This window comes from Balearica regulorum, chromosome 1 (genome assembly GCF_011004875.1).
Source record: "Balearica regulorum gibbericeps isolate bBalReg1 chromosome 1, bBalReg1.pri, whole genome shotgun sequence".
In the NCBI taxonomy this organism is placed as follows: domain Eukaryota; kingdom Metazoa; phylum Chordata; class Aves; order Gruiformes; family Gruidae; genus Balearica; species Balearica regulorum.
Window position 1 is genome coordinate 14,283,311 of NC_046184.1, and position 27,757 is coordinate 14,311,067.

The 27,757-nt window shown below is 40.7% G+C and overlaps 1 protein-coding gene across 2 annotated transcripts in view; it reads right to left on the reverse strand.

Moving 5' to 3' along the window:
• Positions 1-27,757, reverse strand: part of RELN (reelin) — a 297,263-nt gene that overhangs the window by 60,291 nt on the left and 209,215 nt on the right. For both annotated transcript variants that reach the window (XM_075738184.1, XM_075738246.1), the window contains exons 22-30: positions 25,103-25,215; positions 18,206-18,343; positions 17,385-17,571; positions 13,676-13,881; positions 11,788-11,959; positions 11,232-11,432; positions 8,853-9,088; positions 6,627-6,784; positions 5,517-5,724 (exon numbers count right to left, since the gene is read on the reverse strand). In XM_075738184.1, coding sequence (XP_075594299.1) covers positions 5,517-5,724; positions 6,627-6,784; positions 8,853-9,088; positions 11,232-11,432; positions 11,788-11,959; positions 13,676-13,881; positions 17,385-17,571; positions 18,206-18,343; positions 25,103-25,215 — 1,619 coding nt within the window. The remainder of the gene's footprint in view (positions 1-5,516; positions 5,725-6,626; positions 6,785-8,852; positions 9,089-11,231; positions 11,433-11,787; positions 11,960-13,675; positions 13,882-17,384; positions 17,572-18,205; positions 18,344-25,102; positions 25,216-27,757) is intronic.

The following is a 27,757-nucleotide window of genomic DNA, read 5'->3' on the forward strand; positions in this document are numbered from 1 at the left end:
GAAACCTTCCCTGTAGTCGGTGCTTTTATCACTTCCCTACCTTCCCTTCCTCCTTTCCACAGTAAACCATGGCAACCTTTTCATCTGTCTCTCTGAATGAAAGGTTTTCCTTGTCCTTGATTTTTCCCATAACCATTTTCTGCAATCCTTCTAAAGCTGCAACATTGCTTTGAGACAGTGTTGCTGGCTTTATTGACAGAACTTTGGCTAAGCCTAGAACATTCCTATCTAGCTATGTTTAATAACTATCCTATCCTTGTGCTCCAAAATGTTGTCACTTTTTTCCCCAATCTACAGTGATCCCCTGGCAGCCTTGCTGAACTGATATTTTAAATTGTGACTTTGTGGTATCAGAGTAGTTTATATTGCCTCTTAGATATGTGCTATGGTGCTATATAACAGCAATTAATTAATGTCCTGCTGCTCACTCACCAAATTTCACTGCATGTCTCCAATGTTTGTCTTAGTCTTACCTGGTCATAACTAATGCAAAGTGCATTGAGGTGACTGAGAATGCCATTGCCCACTCATTTACGCTTTCTTCACAGGTTTTCTGCATTGCACACCTGAAACAGTGCCTGAACACAGCAGGGAACCTGGACTCGTCCCCATGCCGAGCTTTTGCATGCCGAAAGTCAGTGATGCCATTCTCCTTGTTTCCTAGCCAGTTTCTGACTTAGAATGATGCCTGTCTGTTGTGTTATGACTACTGGAATACTTGCTGATATGATTTTTTTGGGAAGCAACTGCTTGTCCCTTGTGCTGGGAGTGTCCTCACAGAGCATATAGGGAGAGATTGCCAGAGTCATTGCCAAGCAGAGGTTTTGGAGGAAAATAGAATACAAATCTAAAGGAAACCAGGCTTCATAAATTCTACTGCTTATAGATAACTTCTTTATTTTAGATACTAATTTTCAAGGTGAAAATTCGAGGTCTCTGTGTGAAGAAAAAAGGCTCGATTTGCCACTCAGATAAGTCCCCACAAGAATAACTCTTTTCACTTCACGGGATTTGGTCATAATTTGTAGTGACATCAGTAAAATCACAGACAAGCCACAGGACTACAGCCAGAGACAGTATGTGGCTAGGACTCCAATTTCCTTCACCCAGCACTACATACACATTGTCATGATCCTCTTCTGATTCTAAAACCAACCGCACTCCAGTTGTCTTATTGAAATTGGTATCTCCTGTGTGAGATATTATGTATATCCATAGGGACTAAGACAAGCCAGAATATACTCATCTGTCTCATCTATAATATAACCCCATAGATAGCTCAACAACAGGCAGGATGACAGTATTACACTATTTAGCCAGGTAGGTCCTATTGTTTGCTGCAGCTCTGTTGTCTGAGACAGTATTCAGGCAATAAAACACTAGACAATGGTCTCAGAGGTGAAAGAATTTACAATTCTATGATGAAATTCTCTTTTATGCTTGCCAAATGTAAAAAGCAGAAACAAAAGACCAAAAAAACCCCACTTTTCTGCAGAAGGGTGAATCAGCCCATCTGATCTGTAAGTGTTTGACCCAGAACAGCTCTCTGGGATGGTTGCACAGTCATTAGCAACAGAGTCTGGAACGCAGACCGGAGCCAAGTCAGCTAACAAGCCAGATGTCACCGCTTGGAAAAAAATATATATGTTCCGTGGATTTTATCTAGCTGCCAGGTAGGCACTGTGTGCAAATGCTCTCACTGAACAGATAGTGAAGATTGTCATAAGGGACAGGCCATCCAAATGGGAGGCAGTAGCTCATCAGTAAGCAAAATGCATCAGGTATCGTATAGTCAGCCCGGAGGATGGAAATAGTGCTGGTGAAATTGTGCCTTTGGTACATTGGGCCATGCAAAAGGGAAGGGATGGAGAGACTCCAGGGGGGTTTTGTGTCCAGTTCTGGGCTGCCCAGTTCAAGAAAGACAAGGAACTACTGGAGAGAGTCCAGCGGAAGGCTACAAAGATGATTAGGGGACTGGAGCATCTCTCTGATGAGGAAAGGCTGACAGAGCTGGATCTGTTTAGCCTGGAGAAGAGAAGACTGAGAGGGGATCTCATCAAAACTTATAAATATCTAAACGGTGGATGTCAAGAGGATGGGGCCAGACTCTTTTCAGTGGTGTCCAGTGACAGGACAAGGGGCAATGGGCACAAACCGGAACACAGGAAGTTCCATCTCAATATGAGGAAAAACAGCTTTACTGTGAGGGTGACCGAGCACTGCAACAGGCTGCCTGGAGACGTTGTGGAGTTTCCTTCTCTGGAGATATTCAAAACCCGCCTGGACGCCATCCTGTGCAACGTGCTGTAGGTGATCCTGCTTTAACAGGGGGGTTGGACTAGATGATCTCCAGAGGTCCCTTCCAACCACTACCATGCTGTGATTCTGTGATTCTGAAGTGTAGGGCAACAAATGGTCTGGGTGAAATGAATTTTGACACCTACAGCTCTCTTAGTGCTATGGGACATTCTCCTAATGTCTGAAAAAAGTGTGGTCAATCCTATAAAAGAATAAGGAGACAATAGGACAAATGAAGCTAAGATTATATGATAGCACTTAATGTATATGCTAAACATCAAGTGCTTGTTTACAATCATTGGCTTCAGGGAGCTAGCTTTAGTTTTAAATGCTTTTAGCGTGAAACCTGAGTTTGGCAGTGCCTTGTTGGACTGCTCCCTGAGCAGCACCATACACCTCAGGCTGGCAAATCCCAACCCCTTTGGAGCAGAGTGAACTGGGAGTACCAAGCCCCAGTGGAGCCCGCTCCTCTGGGAAGAGAAGGGTGAAGAGGAAAAGGGTCTTTATACTTCTCACAAAAAAGAACAAAAATTCTTTACATTCTTTACATAAAATTTACACTTTACATAAAAAGGTGTAACTGAAGCAAGATGATAGGGAATATGCATAGGTAGATCTACAGGAATTCAGAATGAAAATAAAACTTAATGTCTTGCAATATTTTTCAATTTTTTGCTCTTCCATGCCTGATTTAATGAAACAAGATCTTAAAAGGTCTGGGAAAACACTATTAACCTGAAAAATAAGAAGCTTTACAATCTACTGAAGGAGTTTCAGCCTTCCTATTCACAACCCTCAATCCATATATCTAACTGTATGTCTTTAAAGGCATATTTTCCTGCTATTTACTCAGTCACCAAAATCCTCCAACCAAAAAACTCATGCACAAAGGAAAGATAACTGTGCAGGGGCTAAGATGACCCCTAATAAGATAACTGAATTCTATGCAAAGCGTTACTGAATGCAAAAAGTAATACCAAAACAGGAAAAAGTGCTTCCCTCTAATCTCCGCTTTCAAGTGACATTAATTTTAGCTCCAATAATGGAAAAAAAATTATAGGCTGAGGAATTATTTTCTTTTTAGGGTATGGGTCTTTCAGTTAACCCTTCACACTCTCACAAACTTTGTCTGCCTTTGCTACCAGGAAAAAAGACCCTGTTAAAGTTACAGATGGTCTCAAACATTAAAGTGGGATGCACCTGTTCTAAGCAAGGTGTCTGAAGGCTGGATGCCTAAGTCTTACATGATCAACCCAGATTCCCTGATGACTAATGACAACAATACATGCTTCTAGAAGACAAAACACTGGACTTAGCTAACCCTATTTTAGGATGAGTTGCATTACTCTTTTGAAGTACATATTTCTTTCCTTTGAGCACAAAAGCATCCTGGGGTAATTGCTGTAGTCTAAGGAGTCCATGTTCAGCTCAAGCTGCATGAGATGGATCCTACCATTGAGCGCACGTGTGGCTGAAGAAACTGAAAAATCAATACTAGTCCCATTTGTGTTTGAGATGACCGGTGCTTTTGTTCTGTCTAGCAAACAGCCCAAGGATGTGGCATCAAACTTGACTTTTTCAAGAAAGTTAAGCTTCTCACTGTGATACTTATAAAAAATTCTATGCTGGTTTATTTTGGCAAAATGATCAGTTGCAGCAGAAGAGCAGCTCAGATAGATAGTGAGCACGTGCTCAGAAGAGGGATCTTCGTTGCTCTTATCAGGTGCCCCTCTGGCCATTTACATTCTTAGTGCAGTTTTGAGACATCAGATGACCATGTTCTTATGCAAAACGGAAATAGTGATAGATTAAAAAAGTCAAGAAAGAGCATTGCTCAGTATTTTAAAACTTCTTTTGTTTTTTTAAATAGTTCAAACTCTATAAAAATGGGAAGCTATAAATATGAATATCTGGCACTAAAAGTGCTTTCACAGTAATCTTAAAGAAAATCCTTTTCTTTTATAAAAAGATTTCTCTAGGAAAGAAGGAATAACTCAAAAAAACACATTTGAACATACACTTCTTGATGATGTGGTTACATCCAATATTATGCTTCACAGGATTACTAACATGAGATTTAAAAAGATGGTGGAACAGAAAAGAAGTGTTCAGATCTTCCCAGAGTTCCAGTGCAAATAGGTACTTGTCCAAAGCATATTTGTCAAACAGTTAATTAATTTAATTCTTAAGTAATTTACATAATTATACAAATAATTCACATATTTGTCAGAGGAGAATTTAACAGACTCATGGGGGACAGAGGAAAGTCAGGTGTTGCTGTGCTGCTCAGTGCCAGGGAGCGGCTAAGGATCTCCCCAACCCCGCAGCACCCATACTGCCCTAAGGAGCACTGCTTGTCTGAGCTGGAGGGTAGTTGCAGCAATTTGTGGCCAATCTTTGCTGAACAATCCCACAAATTAAATAATACAGCAAATCACAGCATTACTTACTCGTGGAGCAGTACTTGTCAGGAGAAATATCTTTTATTAAGCTAACTGATATAATTGTAGTGAGGTCAAGGTTTCAGGTGCATAATCCCTCATGAGACTGGACAAAGCAGCAGCAAACTCCAGGCTAAATAATGGTTAGAATTAACAGCCCTTTATTTATCCTAATTACATTAATCAATTAGACAATTTGAGAGAAAAGGGGTAATTGCTATCAGTGGAGCACGATTCAGTGGTAACATGGAGAGAGGTGAAGGCTTGTTAGCCTCTTGACTACACAGAAACAATTCACGTTCCATTTTTATGCACTTCTGACAAGTGGAATAATTCACAACATCTGGCAAGCAAACAACAGCTCATTGCTACGCCATTGGCATGCCTGCAGTTCAACGCAGTCAGTGGAAAGGGAGTTTTTCTGTCCGGCTATGGGCAGTTTTAGCTTTTGTGCAGTCTCAGCTTTTGTGCAGTCTCAAGACCGCATCTTCTGCCTGTCCATCTAGAAAACAATGCAAACCATCTTCTCAGAATGACAAACAGCTTGTATTTGCTATGCTGCTATTCCATTCCATTTCTAACCCAAATTCTCCCTCTCAAGAAAAGGAAGTAGTACACCAGAATGAACAAAAAAGTAATTTCTCTGGCTTTAAGATTTCTTACACAAATTGTGATTACCAGAAAAACATTTCATACCTTCTTACATCTACACTTGTAATAGTGGAGATGAGACAACATGAATACAGACAATTGTGAGAAGCAACGCTGACAATTGACCTGATATTTGTGGTGTCCAGGGGAACAGTCCTCGCCTCCCTTTTGCCAGGTCCATTGAAGTACAGAGATTTTCCGTCGCTGATCACACCACAGCCTGTCCCGACCTGACCTCCCGTTATTTTGTACCAGAGAGGGCTTAGCTTCCTCTCAAACCTGTCGAACATCTCACTGTGATTAGGCACATTAGACACACAGGTTCCATGTGATGCTTCAAGGAAAAAAAAAAAAAAAAGGGAGATGCTTTGGTGAAACTGTGCTGAACAGAGTAAAGGTCAGATACAGTACATTGGCAGATGGTTTTGTTGCATCCCGTTTGAGGAAGTAGCAGGCTTTTCTAAGAAAATGCCTTGACGACAGGATTGTACCTTTTGAAACCGTCTTTATAAATTTTTGTAGGCTGAATAAGCCTTCTTCCTCTAAATTCTAAGATGGCTTATTTCACTAGGTGAAAAACAGCCCTGCTTTATGTTGATAAGACATTTTATGTAAACAGAAAAATATTATCCTTTTATTTAAACAAATTGAACAAAAGATGTTAGCTTATTGCTTTGTTGGTATAGAGGGTTGGAGAGAGTGCAACGTGCAACTGGTTGTGTCAATCATGGGGTTTTTTTCATTGGGTTTGGATATTTTTTCTTTTTTGTATTTCAGCATAAAAGCCCCTGAAACCACAAGTGAGCAGAATTTTCCACAGAAGGGCCTGTCAGAACATATGTTCCCTCCTGGTCCCATGCCATCTGATGGCCAAGGGACTAAAAAACAACAGCAATTCTTTTGAAGATGATCCAAAGGCTTTTAAGCAGACTTTTTAGTTTATAATATTTTATTTTGTTTTCTCTTTTATTGCTAGTCCCTTCCCATTCATACAGATGGTGATGTTCAAAGATTGTGGTTAACAGAAACATCACCGGTGTCCGCTGCCTTCAGCTGCTCTGTTTTGCCTGTGCTGAATTCTATTTAACAAAATGAAAAGATTCTTTCTGGAAGCCCATGAAATTTATATTATCATACATTTTTCTAGATTATTGGAGAGGAAAAACAAGATGCTAGATTTACAGCTTTAATTCAGCCAGTGCTTACTGCAATCCCACCTGAAAAGGGTTGTCTTACCTGTGTAGCCCAGGTCACAGAAGCAGACCCCTGAGACGCAGTCCCCGTGACCATTGCAGTAGTTGGGGCAAGGCTCAGAAATGTAAACGCCATCTAAGCCAAAAGGAGGCACGCTCTTGTGGGAGCTGCTCTCCTGGATCCAGCGGAATCGAGTCTTACTGTAGAGAAACAATGATGAAAGGTACAATCTTACTATTCCCAGCTTCAATATCTACTGCAAATTTTATGTGCTTTTTGTTTAAGATTAAAAGGAGCTTTTCCTAAATTAGCCATTTGCAAATAAGATGCAAATGGATGCCTAGAAAATATTTCTGACATCCTACATTTTGTGCAACTTTACTTATGGATATTTTTTCCAGATTTTTGTTTAATGTATTTTGACTTGTCTGACACATATCCACCAGTGTGATGCAAAGAACACATACATGGTTTTAACAGCAAGACTGAATGATTAGGTGTGATTTTGAAGATGTCTTTCACTACTCAGTTCAACACGAATTGCTAATTACATTTTAAAATCCCAGAACTCCATTTCTTATGGTACTTAATGAAAAAAATGCAGTAATGGCAGTGATGCAGAGTTTATTACAGGATCATATAATTTTGAGCAAAAATCCTTCAAGTAAATTGGATAGAAGAGAAATCATCCACTTTAAAAAAATAACAGCAAATAACGTGTCCTACAGGACAAGTGGACAGAAATACGAAGTTTTTATTCTTGGATGATAACATGGAAAACAGTGATCTAATCCTTAGCTTGTATAACTGAAACTGCTCTGGGGACTTTGGTGAGCCTACACTAGGTTACTCCAGCTGACCCATGGCATAAGAAATTTGTCCATGAAAAAAATATTTTGGTTTTTAACTTTGAGCTGAATCATTTTATAGGAGCTCCAGAGGTGGGGAACCAATTTAAAATCTCATTGTCCATCCAACAGATTAACTAAGATCCTCTTTGTAATAAACCTATTGCTTTTTTTCTGCTATGCACTGGTATTTGGTAGGTAGGTGATCATGGTGGTAGTGCTTTGTGCCACCTGATGAAACAGGATGCTCTCCAGATAACCAATGAACCATGATTTCCAAAGCGACCCACAAGGCCGAGACCCTCATTGTACTCACAATACTTACGTTTTTAATGTATTAGCATGAGCTTCTTATTCCTGATCACATTACTGAACATAATGCCGAACAGATTGCTGCTATTGATTCTGCACTGCTTGTTTTGGGTAAATCAAATCAGCTGGTGTCAGATCTGTGCAATTTGGCACCTGCTTTTATTGGCTAATTACTGAAGAAAAGACAAACTTGTTACACTACACGCTGCTATTTCAGCTCCTTGCGGCAAAGGCACCAGCTCCTCTGCTACACAATATGCCACATACTCAAAATCTGTGCTGGGACTGGAGGATGCAGGGCCCAGAGCAGGAGGATGGAGCCAAAACCCAGAGGCAGCACTAGAGCGGCTGCCTGGGGGCAGAGAGGCAGGAGGCAGCTGGGGGATGGCAAGGGGCTTGGGGGGACGGCTGCCGGCTGCCAGCTGTGCTGGCAGCACTTGGTGCAGGCAGCAAATCAGACCAGGGCAGTTTACTGACAGTGTAAGAAAGCTAGCAGGGAGAGTGAGAAACTTCTGTGAAATCCAAGTAAGATTGAAAAAAGCTTCCTGATTTCAAGGCTTATTTGCATCTCCCACCGTCTGATGTTTTCTCATCTGTATTAACCTGATGCTGAGGTCACGCTCGCAGATAAGCACACCTGTGATTCCTCCCTCCTTTGGCTTCAGCTGTCCTGGCCACCTTCAATGACAAGGCACATTACGCAGCAGCTCAAATACCCTTCTAAGGTTTCTTTGCCTGATGATATCTGTTTGTAAAATTAGTCCTGTTGAAATGGCTTATTTGATTCAAGTGACTTATCACTCTCTTGCTGGTGCCTCTGACCTAACTGATAGGCATAAAGACAGACAGAACCATGATGAAGAGACTGATGTCAAATTAAAATGTTCTGGGTTCTTTGTTGGTTTGTAATTTAATTTTATAGCTATTCCGACACTTCTAAATGGAAAGCTTCTCCCTGTTTCGGAGAGTGCAATATATTTTTCCTAGATCTACCAAATTTTAATACTGTTTTTATTCACAGCTTGCAACTTTTTCCCAATATAACATCAAAGAAGAGGCATCTAATTTCACGGGTACCAGTGGCATCACTGGCTTACAACAACAGTACCTGGCTGCAAGTGACCTAGGGATAACAATAGTAATTCTTGTCCAGTCCTCAAAGTCTCCTGTGTGATACACAGTCGGCTCGCTCAGCTCCCGAGAGCTTCCCTCGCATCCTTTTGTGCCCGGAGATGCAGGGTAGCAGCCTTCCTTCACAAGTGACCAGAAGAGCCCAGCATCATGTGAGTACTGAAGCAGAACGGGAGCAGAGCTGCTGTACTGGTTGGTGCAACCAATGTTCAGCTGCAAAAAAGCAGAGCAACAGATATGAGCTGAAGAAACCTGTACTGGTATTGGCATTTATTGGCTGCAAACCACCTCTGACTATTCGGTTTGGGAGGCTTAGCGCTCTGAACACTTGCTTTGAACCCTGCTGGCAAACAGTGTCTGGTGCTTGGAGTCTGTTTCCTACATGTATATGATATTACTCAGTAAAAATTCCCATTATCCCTTCACCAAGGTTGATGGATGCAGCACACCAAAATGTGCAAAGAACTTTTCAAGGGTCCTGGTGCATAGCAGGTCACAAACAGCAAACTGTGCCCAGGCACCTTCATGCAGTGAAGGACTGGGAAGAGCTGTATCCTCTGGGATCCATCCTATCTGCAGTCCACCCAATGTGCCCAGAGGATCAGCCTGACTGCCAGGTCCCCCCTGGTCTGAACTGTGAGCCCTGACCACAGCCTAGTCGTTGTCCTTGCCAGAATGATGTCTGGGAGATGGCATTGCAGTTTGGGCCCCCAGAATAGAGCAAAATTGGATGAAATGGAAAAATGCTTATTAAAATGTGAAATGAGAATGTAACCAAGACAAAAATCAACTGCTGATTTGAAGTTTTCAGCTTCATTTTTCAAGCTATCAGAGAAATATTAGTTTTCATTATTTTATTGTGGAAATTCTACTTGAGCTGTAGAATGTAAAATGTAAAACAAAATCATTCATATAAAATGAAATAATTTTGACAAATTACTATCTTTGAGTTTATCAATGCAAAATTATTCCGGGCAGCTATTTAAAATGGAAATTTCACAAACTCAGGAAAGCATTTAACCATAAGCTTAAAATTAAAGCATGCAAATAGGCCTAACACATTTATGTGCAGGGCAGTTTAAAAGCTTTCCGAAGAAAAGAGGAGTATAAATTCAGGCCTTAAATAGTAGACTTTATAAAGAAGAACTCATTGTTCTCTGATACATGTTGTTTACGTTTTGTATATTACATGACATTGCCAAGGGTTTCAGAGATGGAAGGTGTAGGAAATATTTTTAAGTATTGTTTTTTTAGACTAAACCATCTTTGAACTGCTGTTGATCATCAAACCTACAGAAAGGAGACTTTGTCACTGAAGTGGAAGAAAATGGTCAAGAGGCAAGTAGCATCTTTTACAAGCTAAATGGTATTTATATATTGAAGTATTTTGGGGGTTTAGACAATTTAAGGTCTAAAACTACACACAATACTCACTCAGAAACTGTACTGCAATCCCTTAGTTGGTATAGCATTTCATTAGCATAACTTTTAGATAAAATGAGATTATTTTACAAATCCCATTATTTCTAACTAACTTTCTTATTTATAGAACTGTGGGAATTATATTTGAAAAGCTGCCTGTAAACATCTGATCTCTTTAATAATTCCACTTGTAAATTATTCAGTGTCTGTATCCACCAATTATGTAAGGACCATGTATTTGTGGTGAGCTCATTAAAATTGCATTGCAACCAACCTCCAGAATTCACCAATGGGATTTCATTATAAACTCAATAAAATTTTGATTAGGGTTCAGAAACAAGAGCTTGTCAAAGCAAATACACTTTCTTTGGAGCCCATATTCTGATGTATTGTCAGACCACTGAAATTTTTGTAAGAACTTTAAAGAAGAGAATGCTAATTGCAGCCTATATTCATTGACACAATAAAAGTAAATTATATGAAAAACCCACACTGGAGTACAGAGCAGCTTGTAAGTCCTTAAATAGTTTAAAATACAAAAAATGTACGCAAACCACACTGGAGCTTTTGTAGTCACGGAGCCCCAGATGAGATAAATCCTTTTTCCCTTGACAGTGCAGTAGCATTTCCTAGTACCGAATCCAATATAATGACAGTCACTTCAACCCTCTTCTGAAACACGTTGAAGAACAACAAGCTTTGAAACTTCTCCAGAGGGGTAAAAAAGCTCTCCTGCATCAAGGCTTTGGCTATGCTTTTAGAAAGCAGCATGATATTTTATGCTGTATGAATTCGTACTTGTGCTCTTCACATCTTTTTACACAGTGGTATAATTTATCCCCTTGTTTTGAACTGTGGCCCCCGTGACACCTTGCAAGTATTGACTAAAGGCAGTTTTACTGATACTCTGCAGGGAATTATGTTTAAGGAATACCTTAAACTGCAGGACGTATCCAGGCTTCAGAGTTAAATCTCGAGTCACTGCAAACCGGTCTCCATCTGATTTACCAAAGAGCATGGCTGAGGGGGTGGCAGAGCAGAAACTTTCATTTTTGGTCATCCCTTCGTTGGCCAACATTAACCATACGCTCAGCTGGTTCATAGGGTAATCAAATGCTGGCTTTTCATAAAAGTTCTGTTAGAAATGAAAAGAAAAGCAACAAGTACTACTACCTTGTAGGGTGACTTCACAATAATTTCCAAATGATAAATTTTCAAATGTTGCCATTTGCATTTTCTCTAATTTTCCAAAACTTTTAATTTCCAAAATTTCTGTCTTGACTTTTTGAGGACATACATAATTGCATCCTCTATCGCAAGGATTAGGAGTCTGATAGTTTTATAAGAGCCAGGTTATAAAGAGACACAGCTGCAAACAATACAGCTGTTTCTTTAAATACATCCAATATTTTCAAAGAAAATTATATTCAGAGAAAAGTCTACTAACAGAGAAGATGGTTCCTGTTTCGTGGGGAACAGCCCGCTCTTACCTGTGGTAAAGTGGGATTAACAACAGGAATAACATGCTTCTGCTTTTCTGACAAAATGATGATGTCGTCGATGGCCCACTGATCATATCCTTCCCCTGAAAACACAGGCTGCCACCAGCGAAACCTGGTGCAAGGTGTCTTGGCTGCAGCTGGCAGCTCCAGATAGACAAACCTGAAGAACAGAAATTCAGAAGAACCTTAGGGAACGCAGCTTGCAGAGAAATGGGAGAAATGCCACTGGACAGGGAAAAGAGGCAGGAAAGCTAGTATCTATCTTACATGTAAAAGTCCTCAGAAATCCTCTATGTATCTGGATACCTATTTATACACTGCATATCAAGAAGCCTTCTTTGTCCTTCTTGTCTGTGGAGAATGTAAACTCTTTAAGACTATGGCTATTTTTTACTCTCTACTTCTATATTGCCTAGCACAATAAGGAACTGATTTGAACTCTTCAGCTTTGAATTAAACTGTTCAGCTGATCTATGTTCAGCAAGTTCTTCTGGTGCCAGCAAGTAATAGTGAAATATGCTGGCAAAAGTAATTTATCATTCTTTTCTGCTGGTTGGTCCTATTTGTAGACAAAAGCATCCTTATATTAAAATGCAATAGATTATGTAGCAGAGTTTTCTGCTCTGGATAAAAATATTTTAGCCCTCCTATATGGATCTTCATAAAAGAACCTGAGGTCTTCTCAGATAGTTTGCTTTATGTTCAACTTAGGAAACACCTTACAAAAATGATGTTCAATAAAAGTTAAAGTTTCAAACCTAATCATACTTATGTTTGAAAGCACAATAATTAGTTACTTGTACAGTCCTATTTCAGACACCTTACATATATGCATTTATACATATATTCCTTTGGGTACTCTTTCTTTATACTACATGTTATTTTATACCACGGATCCTGCTTCACTTGCTGGTTAGGCAGAGAGGTCGAGGAATTGTTCAGGGCTACAGGGAACCTCTTTTTTCCAGAGGATTCCTAGATTTATGTGTCGGAAAATAAGTAATTGGAAACTAAGATCTGGACCACATTTGAAGCAGCAGAAAAATAAATATGCATAGCTATATTCAGTAAGGACCATCACTCTTGATTACTCAGAGGGGCAAATGTTTTGTGTAAAAATAATGTATTGGGGATTCAGTGATGAAAGTTTCAGTATGTAGCTTCTTTGTTGAATGTGTCCTGTAATTTTGACAAAGGAGAGGCTAAACAAAGTTTACGCACTTCCAAGTGCGTAGATCACCTTTAGAAAAGGACAGTTTGCTGAGTTACAGAATTCCTTCTGAAAACATTGTTCATTGCAATGCAAAATGACCAGATGGGAAGATAAAATTATTTACATATCGAAATACATGAATTACAGGTAATAGAAATCATGTTAATACCTATGCCGACAAATACAATTTAAATTTTCACTGACAAGCTATCTTACAGCAAATTTGAAATGCTGAACATGATTTCTTCTCCTCCTTAAATATTTCTTTAAAGGAGTTTTTGTTGTATGTGGCATTAATACATGTTCATTAGATCTGAAACCAGATCCAACCAGAAACCAGAGTGGCAGATTTCTACACCTCTTTTGGGCGAATTCTGTATTTGCTTGCAATGTTTTGCACATATTAGCATTTTAGTCATGTTTCACATAGGAGGTGAGTGATTGGAAACTTTGTATTTTACTTCAGTTTTTTTAAGGCTTGCTTTCATTAGATTTTTCCTTCCTAGTGACAGGAATTTACTGTGGCAGCCTAGAAAACTTTCCATATAATGATGGCATTTAAGCATTACAACTCGAAATTATTATTCATGTTTTCATAAATTGAGAAATACTTTTTTAAAAAGAACTGATGCAATATGGATTTAATTTAGACCAAAATTATACCTGGGTTTGCTAAAGTCAGAGAAATACATTTCTGCTAGTAGCTGCCAGTTGATACCGCCGTTATTGCTGTACTGCAGCAGCACACCTTCTTCTCTGCTGTCTGGTTTATTGCATGAAGAACTGTCTCCTCCTATCTGGATGTAAAACTGGACAAAATCCACCCAGGTTGTGTCCAAATCCCAGCTTACCAACTGTCTTTTTCCAGCCTAAAATAAAAAGAACAAGGCGGTGGTGGGGGAATAGTATTAAATATGACACCTTTACTATGAACAGACATATTTAAAGTCCAACATACGTGAATATTACACAGAAAATTGCACAACATGGAGGACATTGAATTTTGTGTTAACATGACATTTCTTTTTCTTTCAGACAATGATTGTGCTTGGCCATCCTTTATGTCTTAATCACTCTGCAGGTGTGTTTCCACAAGCATTTTTATTATTACATTTCAACACACAATGTGACTTCACAACCGAATTTCAACACAACTATTTGGTCTCATTCCTTCAAGGTGCAAGTATCTCCATGCCTCACCTGAGTAGGATTTGTTCCTACACAAAACTATGCTCTTTTCCTAGTAAGTGTTGTAAATCAGGAGTTTCTCAACTAAGACCTGTGGATTTGGTTTCAGGTTTACCTGAGCATAGCCTCATAAAATTTAGTGAACAGCTTTTCCAAGGATGTTTTTGAGTTCTAGCAGGAAAGAGCTCTTGGACATCTACACTGTTGGACATCTACACTGTGGTCAACATGGTCACTCTGTGTATGTTGGCAAAGGAAAGCAGAGCATATTCAGCTAAAAAAGGCTTTAAGGTTTAGGAGCCTTTTATAGTAACTGGAATTACCCCATTCCCCTCTTCCCTGTGTGTCACGCTGCTTGAATCTCAGCTTGTCGGCTTGCACATCAACAAGCCTAAAGATGCTGATATGTGATATGAAGCTGCCCATGGCAAGGCAGGACATGAAGCGAGAGCAGTGTCCCCGCAGAGCTGACCCGCATGCCCCATGCCTGACACAGCCCTGCCCTGGCACAGCTTCATGCCGCCACAAGCTGTTATAGGTATGGCAAAGCCAAATATGTGCAGCTGGAGGAAGGGTGCAGGGATCATACGTTTGCATTCATTAAAAGTATGGCACTGTCCCCCAAAATGGACCAGAATTGGCAACACGCCTACTGTTTTTAATTTTGTAAAATCTCATGGGTTCCTGTCCATCTCCAACCACAAAAAGGTATCAAAAAGGAAAATCTGGGCTAAGTTATAAAATCATGCTTATGTTTTAAGTAATATTTCCTCTGTCTCACACTTGTACATCCATGATTTTCCTGACAAATTTCCAGACAAATTTGAGATAAGCAAGTGGCATGATCTAGCTGGACGTAAGTAACGAGATTATGAGCTGAGATTTAAAATATCATCTATGTTTTTAAATAAGATGATAGATTAATTTAAATCCTGTTCCACTCATCACCTCTTTCCTCCTCCTACCCAGTTCAGAGTAAACTCAGCACAGATAAATGTCTATTGCTTTCCTTCTCAGAACACTCTGCTTTGCTGGCATTACAGCCTGGGTCCATAGCTCATTTGTAGACTCTACCAAATAGGCCACATCACACTGCTAGACTAATTTCTGGAAGCTGAACACTTGTGTTTTTGAAACTTAGTTAGCTTACACCACCAATGACAACTAAAACCTGTGAAGAATCCTTTGACCCTCAAAAATCTCACTTAGGATATAGCCATACTGAGTTATGCCTGCTGTTTTGGTTTATTTGTTGGCTTATCCCCAGCTGAGTAAAGACCTCCTGGGTGGTGCCGTGAGAGTGAAATGGGCTCAATCTTGGGTGCAGCCCCAAGCTTCCCAGTGCAGCCCCACATGGCTAATACTGGCCAAGGTGACCTGAAAATATCTTGGGAGTTTGTTTTCATAGCTTCTTTTGGAGACCCATGGGAATTTGAAATTATGATCCGGATAATAAGATGCAAACACCCTTGCTGTCCTGTGGGCAGGTGTGTCCCAGCTGGCTGAGGATACCCAACATACTGACCCACAGTGGATCAAGCTCTGGCTGTAAAACTATTCCAGGTAGGTTTTCCATATCTACACCCTACAGCAGCTCTGCCTGCCAAAGGGTTAACCACAGAACCCGGTTAATTGAGAAATGGCATGAGTGACATAAAACCTCAGAGGAATTGCAGGGGCTAATTGAAAGAGCTCTGTATTGCAAATACACCTACAATTGATTAAAATGAGTTGTAAACCAAAAGACAGAGGGTCGGCACAACAAAGCCAACATTAATTCTGGTAGCAGTAATTGATTATGGCAGTAAACATTAAGACATTCAAATAAAAAGTGGCTATTTGAGCAAATGCAAAGAAATTTCGCCTGTGAATATGAGCTCCCAAAACCACACAGAAATGTTGGGCAACTATAAAAATGATATTTTATTATCTACCAGCATGGCCACTAGATGCCTTGAAAAAGATCTAAACAGAAATTAAATAAACCACCTTCTGTTGATGGCACTCAGACTGCTACTACTCAAGAAATGAATGATAACCTAACCCTTTGAGATCAATAGAAAGAAGCCAAGAATTTCTAAATGAGTTTTTCACTCCTCCTTAGCAGAAATCAGAAGAAAGATCATAGCAGGTTAATTCTAATTTAGCAAACTACTTTGAGAAACTTGGCATAAGGAATTGAGCCAGAAGGAAGAACATCTAACGGAGAAGACAATTATATAAAAAAATCCAATTATCACAATTAGCTAGTTATACTGATTGGTCTATTATGAAATTTTCAGCACAGAGCTGCATTTCCAGGGGACCTGGATGTGAGACTATGTAGGAGTGCTGAAAATTATTTGATGGGTTAGATTTTTTGTAATGAGGTAAACAACACACAATTACACAGCATTGCATATTGTGTTATTCTTCTGGGACTAATCTGGCTCTCATGACAGCAATGGCAGTTTGATCAAACCTTTAAAAGAGAAGCACATAGCTGCATTTATAGTCTTCCTTTCAATTAAGAACAAAACAAACCCCAGTACTAGACCCGAGGAGCAACAATAAAAAATAAATCTGTGATTACAAGCCATAATCTTACATCTGGTCATAAAGATATCTTTTTATTTTAGTTATAATTGCTATTAATTAGCAGAATTCCCTATATCTCTTTTCTGCTCTATTATTTTTGTCTGCAAAGCATCCAAGTTATACGAAAGAGTATCTTCCTGTAGGCTAACCACTTTCTAAATGTCTGGAGGGGTTGTTTTTTCACTAGTTGTGGGCCTGTGACCTCAAATTAAGATGCTTGGCCCCTGGAAAGACAACCTTTCTTCATCCTTCACCCAGAACAGTATAGAACAAACAAATGGGAGCTGCTGGACGCTGAGAAAGAATCAAGTCTTAAAATAGAAAACGCACAATTAAGACAGTATGAATGTACACACTTCCCAGCACATTGGCGATTTACTTCCTTCCATTATAGCTCGTATTTCTTGGATACATAATGCACGTGTCCCTCCCTATCTCTTTTGATTGCTTTGTTCTTTACCTGCAGAGCACAGCTGTGCTTTTTAATGCACTCCGCATACTGTGTGCTGCTTTCTGCCACCTTCCTTTTCTTTGCCGTATAACCACATCATGCTCCATTCAAACCCACATTACATGCCTTTCTCAGTCTCCCATCCCTTGTTAGTACCTTGTTGAAGTAGAGCGAGGAGCCAGATGAGATGACCCCACAGCCTTCTTCAGGCTTGACAATTTCTCCCCCAATAATTTCCTGCCACTCTGTCTTCAGGCTGTCTGGGTTCTCAAAATCAGACATGATGGTTGAAGGAAGGGGATTTTCAGGCTGACATTCAGTACCCCGAAACCCTGAGTCGCACCTGGAAGGAAGCATAAATGTAACAAGCTTTTAAAGACTTTATTTGATGCTGACAATTACTTAAGGCAGCACATTGACCTTTTAAAATTACATGTGAAATAAAAAATCATTCTGAGATTGGAATTTTGGGTCCTGGAAAAAAAATAGAATAATTGGATAATGGAAAAAAGCTGTATCTTATTTCTAATAAAACCCCTGTATTGTCCAGAAAGTTTGAAGCTGGCAGGCAGTAGTCTGTGCCCTTGGCATTGCACCCAATTTGACAACAGCTGCCAAGCAGTGCTGAGCTGGTCCCTGGAGTCTTTCTGACCCAGTGAAACAGCTCTGGCACAGAGCTGGTCCCTGGGGTTCTGCAAAGGGCTGGAGGGGCCACCAGGACACCTGCAGCAGGGCAGCCCTGTGCCACTGAAAGCTATTCCAATGCCTGGATCTGCATGCACACAGAGATGTGTGGAGCAACCTGCTGTTAATGTTGCTTGAATGGTCTAAGCCCCCATAATGCTTTTATTTTTAATGTTTAATTTAAAAATAAGAACAACAGCAAAAAAAAAAAAAAAAGGAAAAAGTATGCAAATGATAGGACACCTGAAGTATCAGGAGAGCATTTTTAATAAGAACTGGCAAATGCTTTATACCTGCACACGCCATGGTCGCACCAGCCGTGTCCGCTGCACATGTTGGGACACTGCTGTCCGATGTAGATGTTGTCTAAGGCCCATTCATCTTGGGCTGTGTAGTAGCACTGACTCCAGCGGAAACGTGTGGCACTGGACCTTAAAACCAATAACAATGCTTTAATTTGCAATTCTTTAGAGAACTGTAGGAAAAAAAGATAAAATTCAACTATAAAAAATAAAGTAAGTTGATATCACAGTCACAGCCAGCCTGCAAAGACTGACACAACTAAAGACAGATTTTTGTAAATGAACTTTCTAGATGATGCCACTTGCTTCACAGGGCTATATAATGGACTTTCCAGTCACTAATGACACTTCTGAGGAAGGCTGCAGAGGTGTTACATGGACTTTGTGCATTATTGTACGATAAACCTATCAATGAATATTAACAGATTTTTATTGCGTGCCATTCTGTGAGGGTGACAGGATGCAAAACTAGAAAGATGGATCTAGGGCATGACTTTGATTTTTATATTTTTGGTTACAGTTAACATGCTATAAGTTGTGTAAAAAGCTTTCTTCTGATATTTATTATAAAAAAAAATCTCTGAAATTAATGTTGAGTGTAAGCATTTCTCCCCTTTGAATACTGGCTATTTCTGTTCAACAATAGTTGACTGATTTTTATTGGATACAGAAATTTCTTTTTGTCAGGATGATTCTAAACTAGATTTTCCTTACATATGGCTGGTGACATTACAATCACCAGTTTTTAACAAAGATCCTGTTTCATAGCACCTATTTTTTTCCACATTGCAGATAGCTTGCTCTTGGCCAACTACTCAGACAAAATCCATCACACCCAAGGTTTGTGGTAGGGAATCATTGGATTTGATTACTTGCCTATATATAACTAAGCTCTGGATATTTTTAATAATCTTCAAGCAGAAAACCTTGCTGTAGTTTCTCCTTTCTAGTTAAATAGCTTCTCTTCAACAGCTTTATTTTTCTTTATTATAGTGGAGTCAGGTAACATTATCTTTTAAAAAAGTGCTTGATGTTGGCCCTCTAGGAGATTGTCCAATGTGATATCAACATTTTCCATGCTGAGTGACTCCTGCTAGCCAAACCCAGCCTGACATCCACAACCCGCAAAAAACAAGGCCAGAGCAGAAACTGAATCATGAGAAGAGTAATTTTTGTCACCACTGAGCCTTTCCAAGCTGCCCTGCTGACCCGTGCACATCCAACAGGTTGCAGGCATTGGCCAGCAGCAGCTCCCAGATGGTGGGTGCAAGGACCCTCCACTCCATGCGTGTGCCAGAATGAGATTAAGAAAAAATATTGCACATGAAGTGAAACAAAGATAGGAAATCATTCATTGTGCTGGAGCAAAAGGTGGCTGTGCTGGCTGCATGACGGGCCTGGGAATAAAGGCGTGGTAGAGACAACATGGGTGCTGAGGCTGCGTCACAGAGCTGTGGAGAGGATGGACAGGGAAAGCAAGGCTGACCACAGAGAATTAAAAATCGGACATTAAACTGTGACAGACCTGTGCCTGGCCAAGGGCTGACTGGGTGGGCTGAGGATGAGAAACAGGAGGTTGCTACAAGAAGTGGGATCTCCTTTCCTAGCTTGTTTCTCAGCCATATGGCTACAGTATGATGGCATGGGATATAATGCTGTTACTTTAATTTATTAAAAAAACCCCTCCCCCAGCCAAAAAAATTAATTATGTAGAATGATCTGTTAAAATGAATATTGCAAAGGTGGCTGAGCCACCTGCTTGCATGAATGGAAGTGAAAAAATATATAGAGGTGGCCTATGCAGCTAGAATGGACAGTACAGCAAAACAGTTAACCATCCAGTTGCATACTACAAGCATACAAAGATTATTTTAGTACAAGCTTGGAGAAATTTTTAGAACAGCAATTTTTAATTTTTTAAAAACAAGTAAAGCTGCCTAAGGGCTTGATTTTTAATTGAAATGACCCATGTATGTTTTAAGTACCTGCTTGATATTGAAAATACTGTATTTCTACAGCATGCAGAGCTAATCTGTGGGGGCAGATCTGCCGATTAAATACTCCCTCAGGATATAATGTATTGATGGGTTACATTACAAGAGCTATGAATTATCCATTAAAAGTGCACAATGCCAGTAATCTGCACACGAAGGACTTCCTGAGCTTGCATAGGCGCAATGGACAGTCCATATTCACCATAATTATTTACTGTTGATTTTCTAAGTGCTCTGAAGCCAGCACAGCACGTCGGTGTTGTTCATGTTCGCTACAGAGCATCAACAGCACTGCAGAGAGCCCTGACAGAGACCGTGTGCTTCAGAAAAATGGTAATGACTGGTGTTAACTCTCATGTGCACTGAGGAAAATAATAGTGAAACCAAAGAAAGGTTTTATAGCAGGCGAAAAAACCCCATGACCTCCCAGCACAATAAAATTGTGTTGTTTGCCCGGGTGACAGGAAAGAGAGCATTGTGGCTGGACTGCTCTGGTTTTCATTAGTGAAGGCCTGTGGGTAGAGATGGGGAGGGTGACTGCAGTCCGAGGGGCATTTACAGCAAAGTGGGGGGGATTTACAGTGATAAAGGACAATTTGTACATCCTGTGGAAGTCTCTTGGTGCCCAATAAGTGGTGGTGCCCCGAGCACAGTTCCTGGTGCTGCTTGGTGTGGGGTCCATGGCCTTTCCCCAGCCACTCGCCGGCCGCAGCTGGGTGAAAACGTCCCCCAAAAAATGTAGGGTGCATCACAGCTGATTTTGGGGCAACAGGCTCACACCTGCCCCACACAAACAGTGGGGAGAGCCAACCCATGGTAATGACAAGGTACACCTCTGCGCCCAGGGGAGAGCCGCACCTGAAGCCCAGCTGAGAAGACCCCCCGTGCAGCACTGCTGTGGGGCTGTTCCCAGGGCTGGGCCTGTACCACACGGTGCGGAACTGACAGCAGGGCCAGCAGCCTGTGCTGGGACTCGCGTGGGTTTCACCTGAGCAAAATGTTTCCCTGGACAAGCTCATAGCTTCACTCCTGCTCCAGGGAGCTGCCCCGTGCCGCAGGGGACTGCCACCCTGCAAGGTGCAGGGCACAGAGCCACACACTGCTGGGGCGGCTCCATCTTCCTTCTCGGGTCTCGGATGTTGGCCGCACATCACGTTAAGGGTGAGCTCAGCTCTGCTTGTTACTTAGAAGGCCCCCCAGAGGGATGCAGTGATCACAGGAGACTTGTTTCTCTTATTTAAGGGGAGGGGAGGAAGGGAGGAGTCGCTTTGCCGCCTGAAGATGAACATGCGGCTGAAATGGAGGTGTGTGCATCAGCCAGACGGCTGGGAACGATCCCCAGGAAGCCACATCCACACCCAGGCAGGGTTATTTTTAGCTATAGACAAAGAGAGCTCTGCCCTGGGGACAGCTTTGGGAATCCCACAGCCCCCAAGCTGCAGCAGGGCAAGGGGCTGCCCTCGCCTTCCCACCCAGCAGGGAGGTTGCAGGGGGCTGCGGGGCCACCATCACATGGCTGCTGGCAGCAAAAACTCTCACAGATTCAGATTCCTCTGCGGGTGAGGGGAAACGTGTGTTAGGATGAATTTGCAATTGCAAAAGCAATGCTGCTGAAAAGCCAGTCCTTCTCACTGTTTTTGAAAGCTTTCCAAGGCTGCTCTGCACCTCAAGGTAACAACAGCTTAAGAGGATTATGCTGTTAAAAATGGTAATCAACAATTTTAAAAAGCCATGTTAATTAAGAAAAGAGAATAAGGAGCTGAGTGTCAGCTGCATTCTCAGTGATAAAATACTGGCTTTCTGGACAGTCACCATTTGGACACCTATTCAAATGGGAAGTGCAGTATCGAGGAGTTATGAAAGCATTTTATTACAAGCAAAATAAACCTCCCCAGTTCCTCGTATTTCTTCCCAGGTTTTTTGATGTTACTGGAAGGCAATCTGGCTTTCTGATGACATTATATCTAAGTCAGGTTGATGTCAAATAAAAGTCACTGTTGCTGTGTGACATTTTACATAAGCACAAGGAAATCATGGTGAGTCCCAGATGTACTGCGAGTGAAATGATGTTCTTTCTGTTATAAATTTTTTCAGATATGTGATTTAAAATAAAATTATTGTCTTCTCTCCTGATATTAAAAAACCTAACGATCTAATGCAAATTTGTAGCTGATAAAATTATATTTGCTACCTTCTGAGTTACCATAATTACATTTACCCAATTATCCTGAAACTCTCATTCAGTCATTAGGTGTTGATTTGTTTATGAAGTCAGCAACTGACAGCTGCTTGTATCTCATTAAGGCCTGTTCATATGTAAATGCCTCCCATAAAACTGAAATTAATTTTCATCAGTGTTAGAAATGTTCAGTTCAAGTACAATACAATTTCAGCAAGCAGGTGCATACATTTCATTTCTCCAATACAAGTCTCACTGTTGCAGCAGATTTCCTAACACCCCAAATCTGGGAAAACACAGGGATCTTGTATACTCATGCTTGCCAGATGCAGAACGTCTACAGATGTGCAGAAATACCAGCACACCCAGAAAGTTTTACAGGAGAGATAGGTGCTGTTATGAACAGTTTTCTGGCTGCATGAGCACAGTAATGCAGCCTGATGCTACCAAAGGTGCAAACCCTCAGCAAAGTGCTGTGCGTGCAGGGATAAAAGCTCTGGCCATCCTCACGGGGCTTTGCAATGGTGGGAGGGCATGTTGGGGCTACCGAGGGCCAGAGCAAGGCTAACCCAGACCTCAGGCCCCAGTCCCGAGTCCTCGTTTAGGTGGTTTGTTTCCCCGAGCAGTGAGCACAAGGCAGGCTGTGTGTTTGGCAGCCTTTGTCTTGTGGGGCTGAGCCAGAAGGAAGAGCCCCAGAGCCCCCTTCCCCTCACCCTGGTTTTGGGAAGGCAGAAGACCTGCCTCTCGCCCTCTGCACTGGTTTTCCCAGCCGTTACTAAGTTTCCACCCATGGGTGGTTGGTGCAGCGGAGTGTGGGTGGGGAAGGGAGAGGAGAGGGAGGGAGGGTGCCCCAAAGAAGAGGAGCCCTACAGACCATGTTTGCCCCCAGGCCCCCGGGATGATATCCTCTGTGTGGCTGGGATGGTGGAGGAGATGTGCGCATCAAATGTTCACTTGTAACCCCCAGGTTTGTAAAGGCAGAAACTTGCCGTCTGTTAGAATGTGTACTTTAAAAATGCGAAAAAAATCCCCTCCCAATCTTGACCCAAAGGAGCAACTGAGCCCTCAATCTGCTCCTTGCCAGTGGAAAGGAGGCGAAAAAAGAGGGAAAGTGGCTGAGATGATACGTCTAGTGTGCGGGATAGTTTTGGTGGGGAACATGCAGCCATCCTTCCTCTTCACCCTGATTACTCAGCAGCACAACACAGTCGTACTGAAAAAGCAATGAAGAGCAAAGTAATGTTCAGTGGTAATTTGTACCTTAATTACAAACAAAATTCTGCTAACAGACAGGAATCCCTTCAGATACAAGATAGAGTGTGAAATATTTATGATTTGTGTGCAGCATAAAATAGGAACCCAGCTATTATTTCATCATAATTTCCCCCCATCGTCTACTAAATTAAAATGGAATTATTTGATTCTGTCACCTCATATGCTGAGGAAAACTATTAGCTCCTAAAGAAAAAAAGCACACAACATTGGTATTAATAACAACTATGCAGTGTATAATAATAACTTTGAGTACAGTATATATCTTATAAGCAGATCTAAAAATAACAGCCTACTTTGGAGTATATCCTGCAAGATTGTAGACACTTTTTAGACTCCTAAGTGCCTACGCGAGCCACAGGTTTTTACAGCTGGTGATACATAATGGCATGTAAGATTTAGTACATTATAATATAACTACAAAGCAGCTATTCATAGACTTACTTGTGCCATTTGGTATTATCTGATCTGATACACTTTAAGAATTCAATATTTGCCCCTGATGTTTTGCCTGGAAATATGAAATTCTGAATATTGTCTGTACAGTAAAAATGGCCAGAATGATGAAAGAAGGTATCACCATGGGGTGGTTGATAGAAATAGGTTGTTTTGAGACTGTGGAGAGTGCAGAAAAACAATGGACAGGGAAAATGATAACTTAATCTGAGCAAGCTCTCATTGCAATTGCTGTGATGGATTCAGGTCAAACATAAGCAAGGTGTAACTCTAATTGGAATAATTTAATTCTCAAATGAAGGAAGCCCTTAAGATTATTGAGATTTATGACAACTTTTTATTTGTGTAATACTGTTATAATAAATGTCAAAATGTTTATTAAATGTTTGAAATAAATAATGGAAGAAATCATCTAGCTAAATAAAAAAAATATTAGGGCAGGCAAAATAAGTTTGATTACAGTAAGATGAATAGGGTAAGGTTTTCTGATAATTTTTGTTGCTGTTTTTTGCAGAAGAGAATGTTATTTTTGAAGACATGCTATAAAAAGAAGCAAGAGGTAAAAAATTCCCAGAAATGAATCATTAGTTATTGTTTATACAAGGCTTTGGTCTGAAGATGTAAACAATAAGGAATGTACAAAATAAAAATTAACAATCCAAATAAAGCCTTCCTCCAGTGGGGCATTTACAAACAAGCACCACTATTTTTGAAAAGGTTGAACTTTATTAGAAGAGTCACAGTTTGTATTAAAAACAATCCTAAACAATAGTTTCTGGTGATTTCATCAACATTTCACTCTCTAATTATATAAGGAAGGCATTTTATATTAAATGCCTGCAACTAGGTCAGACCCTGGCACCTCCCACCCAGCAACTTGAGTATGATCTATAGAGAACTTGATCTCTGTCATAGCATTATCAAAGTGGATGAACTATCTGCACCCAAAAAACAAAGAAAAAAAAAAAGGAAGAAAGAAATGCTCACCATGTCTTCTGTGGTAAAAGGACTGTGATTCTCCTCCACTGAGTAAATTCACTGGAGTGGTAAATACTTGCTGATGTAAATTCCTGACAGCTTGGCATACTGGGAAGACATTCCTTGAAGTAAAATGTTTCAAAACCAGATTTAATGTTGAGGCAGAATTGGGAACAGAAACGAGGGTTAAACATTCACAGGACTAGGAGCTTGTCTGGGTCCGAATGTTGTAGTAAAAGACTCAGAAGCAGAAAAATCTTAGCATGATCCAAAAAATGTCTCAGAAAACTAACAGTAGTACAATTCAGGATACGAGAAAACCATATGACTCATTTAAAGAGGTGTATTTGGCATTACTGACAGTAATTTTTTGTTTTCCTCCATGAGGATGTCTAGCTCATTTTTTTACTGTTCTCAACCCAGCATCTAGCACTGACTATGGAGTAAATTTACAAGGCCACCGAGGAACAAGTCTACAAAAGTGACCTCAAGACCGTGATACCAGTCAGAGAACTACTTGTGAGGTCTGGGGATGCTGGCTCCCCCACTCCCTCCATCTGCAGAGGGGAGCAGCAGTAAGAACGGCCAGAGCCATGTGGGAGCACCCAAATGTGGTCTACTGACGTTGCCTCCAGAAGCCATCACCATGCTCTGCAGCTGTATTAACTTCAACACCTACAGCCAATGGTGTAAATTCCTCCTTCCTGCTTCTATGATTCTTCCTGTATTTAACTCAGATTCCTAAAGAGGTCTATTACCAAAATTTTATTTTCTCTTTTCAGAAAACCTGATCATTATCACAACTTTATATTAAATATAAACACATTCTATTTCCCTCTATTTCCCCAGCCTCTTACAGTTTGCTAGACCTACCCTTCCCATGTTACTCCATTTTTCTGCAATCTTCCATTCATTTATTTATATATTGCTAGAACAGCACCCAAAACTTTTGTGCTGTGGTTTTGATGAGGAATTAGAAAAGCGCTTGAATATTATTACCAACCTTGGGTTCCTTTTCTAGCTACCCATTCAGAGAGTCATTTCTGCCACTACTGCCCCAGAACAGCTCCTCCTGACCATCCCCACCTCTCCGAGAGTCTTTCGCTGTTCGTTGTTGTGCTCATCCCCATGTGGAGTGTCAGGCAAAAGGGGGACCTTTGGGACAGACTCTTGACTATGCAAGTAGCATACTTTGACTGCTATGAAACTAATAATAAAGCATTGATACTCTACAGTAGTTAAAACAATTAAGAATATTAATATAGTTAAATTATCTAGTAATAGTTATATATTGTTTTACAGAGAAATTTATTGCTCAAATATCTCAGAGTATTAAATGAAAATCTGATGGCTTATTCAGATTTTTGGGTTTTTTCCAGTAGATTTTCTAAGGGCTTAATTTCCTTTCCAGCAGTTTTCAAACATTTTTCATTGATTCATCTCCCCTAAAAGATCTTATGAAATAGGATCTGATCAGTGCGTGCGAAGCAAACAAAACTTTCAAACATTTTAATTAATTAGCGTTTTGTGTATTCGCCAGATTACATCCTTGAAATATACTACAAATAGCCTTCTCTATTAGTCTTTTATCACAGCAACATGGCTGGTGTGAGAAAAATGATTTGGCTGCAAGTTCTCTCTGAACTCAGCTCCACTGAGAAAGGAAAGGAGCACTAAAATCTGAAGGCAACCGATCTTCCATTGATGGCAAGGACAAACCCCAAACACCCACCGCTAGGAGCTATTCTTGGACACCATGATGATGCCTGCTAGGTATAAAAGACATGAACATTGTTTGACATACAGTATTCATAGCTTTCCCCTGAATTCTGTTTAAGGTAAGAAAGCATTTCTTGGATTTGCAAAGTTTAAAAATTCAGTTACTGCCATTTCTCTACTCTGCCCACCAAAGTAAGCGTGGCGAAACACAACATGGCAAAAGGTAAGAGGACAACACTTTCAAAGCTCATAGAAGATGGGGGACTGGATGTTCAAATGCCTCTGTGAACCTACAGAGCAGGCAGTGAAAAGGCACCAGGACAAGTTCCCTGACACCCTCTGAATCTGCTCAGAGGCAGCCGAAAGACCTTGGTTAACTCACCCTGAGGCCAGGGGAAGTCCAGCTTGCCATCTAAGAGGGAAAACAAAAGCAAAAATTATGGCCAAATGTGCTATTCGCATTTGTGCGGAGACAGGGCTGAGCCACATGGGGAAATAGCAGCCAACACTGCTATTTGCACTTCTAGCAGAGACAGGGAAACAGCCGGTCATTACGGCCCTGGACCATGTTTGAACCAGGGATGGGAGATGAAAGGCTCTACATTACAATCCCCCAAAGGAATGCGCTTTCCATTTACGAAATGGCTGCGCACAAGGGCAGAAAGAATTTCTATCCATTTAAATGCCAGGAAACAGTAGATGCATTTTGCTTTGAGAAACAAAGCAATAGCGCAGGAAAGATCTCAGCCATTACTCTGCAGCTCTAACTGTGCCCCAGTTCTTTTCTCAGACTTGGTCCATTCCTGTCACAATTTTGTGTTTCAGGGTCTCAGATACCTTTCTTCCAAATATCACAAAAAACAGTTTAAATACTTCTACTAGCCATTTTGACTGATTCCAACTAAGAATTTCTTTATAGAAAGAGGAATGAGGAAACATCCTCCT